Source organism: Apis dorsata, unplaced genomic scaffold (assembly GCF_000469605.1).
Source record: "Apis dorsata unplaced genomic scaffold, Apis dorsata 1.3 scaffold_87, whole genome shotgun sequence".
NCBI classification, from domain to species: Eukaryota; Metazoa; Arthropoda; class Insecta; order Hymenoptera; family Apidae; genus Apis; species Apis dorsata.
The window spans coordinates 326,303-333,646 of NW_006263385.1; the positions used below are offsets into that span (position 1 = coordinate 326,303).

General features: G+C 38.2%; 1 protein-coding gene and 1 long non-coding RNA gene across 2 annotated transcripts in view; one reads left to right on the plus strand and one right to left on the minus strand.

The window, feature by feature from the left end:
• Positions 1 to 2,257, plus strand: part of LOC116185034 — a 14,252-nt gene extending 11,995 nt beyond the window's left edge. The window contains exon 3 of the long non-coding RNA XR_004149748.1: positions 2,247 to 2,257. This is a non-coding gene — a long non-coding RNA (uncharacterized LOC116185034). The remainder of the gene's footprint in view (positions 1 to 2,246) is intronic.
• LOC102670609 (sodium/potassium-transporting ATPase subunit alpha) overlaps positions 1 to 7,344 on the minus strand; it is a 123,004-nt gene that overhangs the window by 13,952 nt on the left and 101,708 nt on the right. Inside the window, exons 2-4 of the mRNA XM_006611329.1 lie at positions 3,594 to 3,674; positions 1,767 to 1,892; positions 1 to 1,331 (exon numbers count right to left, since the gene is read on the minus strand). Of these exons, the coding sequence (XP_006611392.1) occupies positions 1 to 1,331; positions 1,767 to 1,892; positions 3,594 to 3,674 (1,538 nt within the window). The remainder of the gene's footprint in view (positions 1,332 to 1,766; positions 1,893 to 3,593; positions 3,675 to 7,344) is intronic.

The window sequence follows — 7,344 nt, forward strand, 5'->3', positions numbered from 1 at the left end:
AGCAGGTGCCTAGGGTCGTCCGGATTGTCCGACTCGTGGATCGAGACCTGGTACTTGTTGGTCGAGTTGAACGGGATCTCGCACACTTTCTTGTTACGTTTCCTTATACCCATCACGTCGCCGAGGGCAAGCTCCATGCATTTCAACAGGGCCGCCTCGGACGCGTCGCCGTTCACCTCCCTCTTCAGGATCGGCTTGTCCTCCTGGCCGGCTTTGAACTCGGCGCGGTTGCACAGCGTGGCGATCTTGGCCAACGCCTTGAAGCCGGGACTCGTGCGATCGTATTGCAATCCGGATTGATCCTCGGTTGTGTCGGCCTCGATGATCTGATTGTCGAACCACATGTGGGCAACGGTCATACGATTCTGGGTGAGGGTGCCCGTCTTGTCCGAGCAGATGGTCGAGGTCGAGCCCAACGTCTCGACCGCCTCGAGATTCTTCACCAGGCAATTCTTCGAGGCCATCCGTTTCGCGGTCAACGTGAGGCAAACGGTGACGGTGGCCAGCAAACCCTCCGGCACGTTGGCAACGATTATACCGATCAGGAAGATGACAGCGTCGAGCCAATGGTAACCGAGTATGAAGGCTATGATGAAGAAGGTTACACCGAGGAATACGGCTACCCCCGTGATCAGGTGGATGAAATGATGAATCTCCTTAGCGATCGGCGTTTCACCAGTATCAAGGCCGGATGCCAGGCCGGCAATCCTTCCCATCACTGTCTGATCGCCACAGCAGATCACCACTCCTTTCGCGGTTCCCTCAACGGCGTTTGTCGAGAAGAAGGCGAGATTCTTCGTCTCTAACGGGTTCTCGTTCGTGAACTCCGGGGATCTCGATTGGGGCTCCGATTCACCTGTTAACGAGCTGTTGTCCACCTTGAATCCCCTTGACTCGATGATACGGATGTCGGCCGGTATACGATCGCCGAATTTCACCTCGACCACGTCCCCGAGCACCAACTCCTCGGCCTTCAACGTCAGTTTCTCGCCTTCCCTGATCACGATCGCGATTTGGGGTACCATGTTCTTGAACGATTCCATTATCTTGCTCGACTTGCTCTCCTGGTAATACGAGAATATACCCGTCACTATAACGACCGCCGCCAACACGATGCCCAGGTACAGATTGTCGTCGTTCGGATCCTCGCTCGTCGACGCTTGGATCGAGTACGCGATGAAGCAGAGGATCGCGCCGATCCACAACAGCAACGCGAAACCGCCGAACAGATTTTTACAGAATTTCACCCATTCCGGCGTTTGTTTCGGTGGCGTCAGCGAGTTTGGACCGTCCCTCTCCAGATTCTCTTTCGCCTTCGCGTGGCTGAGGCCCTGCAACCGTCCGATCCATCGTTAATTATATTACTGTTATTATTATTCTCGTCGCAATGAAAAATATTTTCCTTCCCGTTGATATCTCGCTCGTTTGGATTCAAATCGGCGAGAAAGGGGTTAAGGAGGGAGGAATGCATTGGCGTCCCACGATTATAGGCTTCGCTAAATAAGGGACATCAGGAATTTCGTGTCAGCGATGATACTCGAGAGAGCTTTAAATAACCCGATCGATCGAGGCGCTGGACTCGATGGCGAAGAGAGAAAGAATGAGAGAGAGAGAGAGAGAGAGAGATCTGTTCTCAGCGGTGATCAATTATTATTCTAGGAATGGAGGATTTTTTTTTTATCTTTGTTGTTGTATTTTGGAAAGGGATGCGAAGCCTATTCCTCCTCCTCTTCAACCCGGTTTAAGAACAATGGAAAACAACTTACGTTTTCGGGGTGCGTCTGAAACCTTTGATACAGTTCCTCGGGTGTAATTTTGTGGAAGTCAATGTCCAACTCCTGTTTCAGGTCCTCTAAATTGTCCGTCCTCCGCTTTGGATTCTTCCGCCGCGACTGTTTCGCAAAAATAAGAAAAAAGAGACGAATGGTTAGAGTTGAGATCGAACGATCGATTTTCATCGATCGGACAAAATTTGGAATATCGAGGTAAAGGAATCAATTGTTGAGGGATATTAATAAGTAATTAATGGAGATGACAGAGATTAAATGTACAAAAGCGAGCGTTCAAAGCTTCAAAGAATTTCAAAGTATCATACTTCTTCGAGAATATTATAATAAAAAAATATTGTTTTTAGGAAGGGAAAAATCTTCTCGAAGTTTTTCAACATTTCGATCGTTTATAATTCTAACAAATCTTCGTTTTAAGAAGAAAAGTTTTATCATTAAAGAATAAGGGTCAAGAACGAGATATTAGATCATCGTTAAAAATTACTCTCCATCCTAATACCATATTTCTACATAGATATGAATAGAACGTATTTTACGTAATTAAAATACCTTGGAGACCTTGGATTAATCGCAAGAATATTAATCATATCTTCGTGAAACGTACATATAAACGTAGAATTGTCACGAGATTAATCAATCACCTTAAATATATACCTTAAATACACCCAAGCAATCGACAAATGAAATTCATCCAAAAATGAATTCCAATATCGTAATATAACAATAATACACACAATGCTTCGTAAAACGTGTTAAGTAATTAGTGTCATAACGAATAATACAAAGTATTAGTCATATATATTGTGTGAAAGAAATAGTATACGCAGTTAGTACCGACCACCAGAAAGAAAGAAAGAAAGAAAGAAACAAACAAACAAAGAAGTGATAAAGAAAGAAAAATAATAGATAAAAATGAAGAAATCTGGAAGAATTGTAAGAAATACAGATTATAATATCACAGTAATTAGTGATTATCGTCAGAAATGAGGAAGAATTAACCCTCTATTGCATTCCGTTCCCAAATGGGGGGACTTAATTTAAATTTAACTTAAATTTAATATTATTATTAACTTAAACAATAATTTAATATAATATTAATTTAAACTTCAAAAGCAAAATACAGAGATGCACCCGTCAATGTTTTAAAAAACAAGAATGCTGTTATTATTTATTTCATGACCACACTTCCATTTTTAAATGGACTAGCAATTATATATTTTTTCCAACTCATAAAAATTCATGCAATAGAGGATTAAAAAAGATTTTTAAAAAAAATAAAGAAATTTATTACGAGATATTTTATCATAAGAAAAATAACATAGCATCGTAACACGACGCGATACTTCGATGAAACGTGTTAGTAATTTAAAGTCACATCGAATACGAGTATTACGCATTGTGCAGAAGAATAACACTCGTTGAAAAATAGAGCATTCCCCTTAGTTGAATAGAGAAAAAGAAGATTGACAAAAGTGTCTGACTAAAAAGAATATTAAAAAAAAAAAAAAAAAGCACGTAAAGTGGTATTTTTAGATGAATTTCGAATAGAGAGATATTACGAGGGAATCTGTCGTGATCGTTAGAGCGAAATGACGAAAAGTGGTTAGTTGAGAGAAAGAGAAAGAGAGAGAGAGAAAGATTGATTCTCCGCGGGTGGAAAGAGAATGATTGCAGAAGAGATTCGAAGACGGAGAAAATATGTCGTCCATGAAGCAAGCCCCGGAGAGAGAAAAGAGGTGGAAGGGGAATTGCGAGAAATAACAAATGGAGAGAGCCACCGCGGACCGGAAGTACCGCTGTGAATACCTTGTACATCCCGTCGGCCGTTTTGTTGTCGTCGCGAATTTTTGGTAACGTTGCGACCCTGTACGAGTCTGAGCGGCCATGCTGTAAAAAATGAGATGATAAAAAAAACATGAGATGAGATATATGTAAAAAAAAAAACAGATAAAAATAATACAAAATAAATAATCGATGGGGTAGAATAATGGTTGGCGTTTTTAAATTAAATTAAAAAAAATAAATCCTGGTGATTGAATTCGACGATCTGGTTTGTGATAATGTAATTTTCGAAATTACAACTTGTTCTTTCGTCTCTCTTTTTTTTTTTTTTTTTTTTTTTTAAATATTTCACGAGATGGAAATATTAAATTGTTATTAAAGTCGAGTTACGTAGAATTTTCGAGGATATTTTAAGGGTATTCTCCTCTAAAAATTTACACATCCTCTAAAATTATAAATTTTAGGAATCTTTTTAGCATTCCATTTATTCTATTGGAAAATTTCAAAATTTTCTAGTTTACACGTCTGTTCAAAATTTCGAGAATCTTTGGAATAGAAAAATTGGTAATTTCACGAGTTTTATTCTCGTTAGCCTTCCATCCATTTTCGTTACCATATTGCCGCAATATATCTTGGAGCAATATTGTCGAAAAACAAACTGGTATCTATCAAACGATTTTCGATTTCGCGTTCGGGCGGCCACGTGTTGTTGAAATCGGTTATGAAAATACAGAGACGAGCGAAATTAAGTTTTGGGAAACTTTAGGATGAAACGGCACGCTGGCCAACAGATTCAGTCTAATTTTCGAGAGAACGTCCTCGATTCGTTCGCGTTTGGATAAACCGATCGTTTCCGGTTCGAAGGCGTGCCACTGAAAATTGCTCATACGATCCTCCTGAAATTAATCATCGTTCTCTATTGCGAATGGGGAACCGTATTCATCTTCCTTCTCTTTTCCAGAAAATTACGAATTACCTTGGAATCTAATTTCGATCTAATTTGGGAAAATTATGTATATAGAAAAGAAAATGTTAAATTTCGAGTATATAAAATATGGACCAGTGTTAAAATTTATTATTTATTATTAATCAAAAATATACGATAAAATGATACGATTGAAATTATAATTAGAATTAAATTGAATTTAATTAAAACGCAAATTAAATTAGTTGAAACGGCACGTTAAGTAAACTTTTGGAATATAAATAATAGTCAAATAAAATTATGGGTAAATGGGAGGGTAAAAAACGAAGCTTGTTATTCTCGTCCCTTTCCTTACCCATCTCGTATCAATTTATCGAACAATCACGGTTGTTTGCACGCGTCTCTGCGGAATTTAAATTAAATGTGGTGGTGTGGGATCACCACTCGAGGGAAACGAGAGGGAATATTCAAGAAACTATACTCGAGATGGTCTCTCGCCACAGTGAGAAGCAGACCGTAATCTCGTTTACTCGCGAATGTCTGAACGCATACAAATGACGTACTAACGCAACGATAAAATCTCTGAAACTTAAAGTGGGGTGGTTTTCGAGGAAGTTGGAAAGGGTCGCGCCCCTTTCGATAAAAAGACAACGAAGGAAACTCGATTCGCATCCATATGCCTTTACTATCATCTGGATCATCACATACAATTTCTCAAATGGTTTCTTCTCTTGTCAATAGCCTTCTCTTTTTCTTTAGATTAGACCACAACTATTTTATAAATATTAAATACGCATATTATATTTAACGAAGAAATTTTCACGACGGTTATATCGTCTCGAATAATTATTACGTTAATTGGAGATTATTCTGTTCCGTTTCCTTTTCCGAGAATGAGACGAATTATTTTCATGATTCATCAATTTTTGCATTATTATATATTTTGCACAATTGCATCCGCCAATTATTTTCAAAGATCAATCGATGCGATCTTCGAATATTTTAAACGAAAGCGAAAGTTTATCAATTTTGTGGCGGTCTCGAATTTGCTCGTGAATTTCGATGCAGAAATTGTTATAATCGATCGATTGGATACACGTGTGCGCGCGATGCGATAATTGTCACTCGTTGCAGGAGAAGATTTTGCCTAGCCGCAGTGCAGTAAATTGTCTCGACCTCTCGTCGACTCGAAACGGTGATTGCAATACCGAACGTGTCGCGGAAATAAGTGAAATAGATTGGCGCGTAGCCAGTGGTTCTCGACGTCGAGGGAATATCATATTCGAGTCGATTCTCTTCGTGATTCGAATCGGATGTATTTATTTTCTTTTTATCTATTATAATCCGTCACGATTATTAAACGATCAGAATCGGTTTCGAAGCGAACATTGGAATCGTCACATTGGAAAAATAATTTCTTTCCCCTCGAATATTACTATCAAATTGTTCCAAGAATCCCCTAATTCGTCTTCGCGAACGAATAAGCTATAATTAATGGAATTATTATAGAAAATAATGGGAACAAAAATATTCGAAAAATATCGAAACTTGAAATTTCCTTTTCAATTTGAATTCCATTTTTAACGTACGATTAAAAATAATCATAATTTTACTCTTTATGAAAATCCTCATCTCGATATCGAGAAATCTGTTCGTACGTAATTTTTCTTCCAAACTGATCTCATTTTCCACCCGATCTCAAAAATTCAACGAAATTCAGAATGCAAAAGTATCGATTCGATATCTTGAAAATGGTGATTTGGGGGAGGGGTGGGCGAAAAATCACGAAAATGGATGGAAGGCGAACGGACGTGGAGCGACGAATGCTCCTCGCAGCCTCTCTCTATTGATCCAAATGATACAGACACAAAGGTACGCGTTCGTCAACTCGATTTTAACAAGCGGTGTGTGTCGACTCTTGTTCCGTCGAAATAAATTGCCTCGGACAGCCGCCACGTTGTATCATGCCCTCTCGATCCGCGCTCTATGACCGATATTTTAATGCCCCCTCCCCCACGAATTTTTCAGTTTTTCGCTCCTTCTTTTACTCCTTTTTTTACTCCTATTCGGATTGAAATCGAGGCGTTAAAAGTTGCGTGTATCGTGTTTTTTCTTTTTTTCTAAACTATTCCTATTTCGACCGCTCTTTAAGTATTTTTTTTTTTTTTAATTTATTCGCGTAATTTTTTTTTCTTTCCTTTTCTCTCTCTCGCGTTTTATATTTTTCTGTGTAATTTAAAACAATTTGATTGGAGTAATTGCGATGATGATAATAATAATAATAATAATAGTAATGATAATAACAAGTTCCTGGAAGTTGTTATTTTAAGTTTGCTATGTTTAGATATACGAATTCTGAGGAATTTATTTGTATTGGAAGGAGGATGGTAACTTTTCTTTTCTTTTTTTTTTTTTTTTCGAAGAAAAAATAGGTCGATTTCCGCCCTTTTCCTTTCAGCAGACAATGATTTGAAACGCAAGCGTGAAATATATATACACGTTGAAGGAACGTTGAAGGTCTAAAAGATTAAAGATTCGCGAATATTGGAGATGATTGAAGCGCGTGCCACGTGTCTGACTTTACGAGGCCTGATTCCACTTATACTCAAGGAACATGTTTCCGTTTAACGGAATATTAAACGAATAATTCACGAACCTGTTTACTCGAGTTTCCCTATTATTTCCTTCCAATCAATATCCCAATATAACTCGATCACGAATTCGATTATTATAATCAATAATGCAACCCTCTCTCCTTCCAAATCCAATCGAATCTTAATTAAACAATGTAAAAATTACGAAAATTATATATTATTTTCTAAAAAAAAAAAAAAAAAAAAAAAAAAAAAA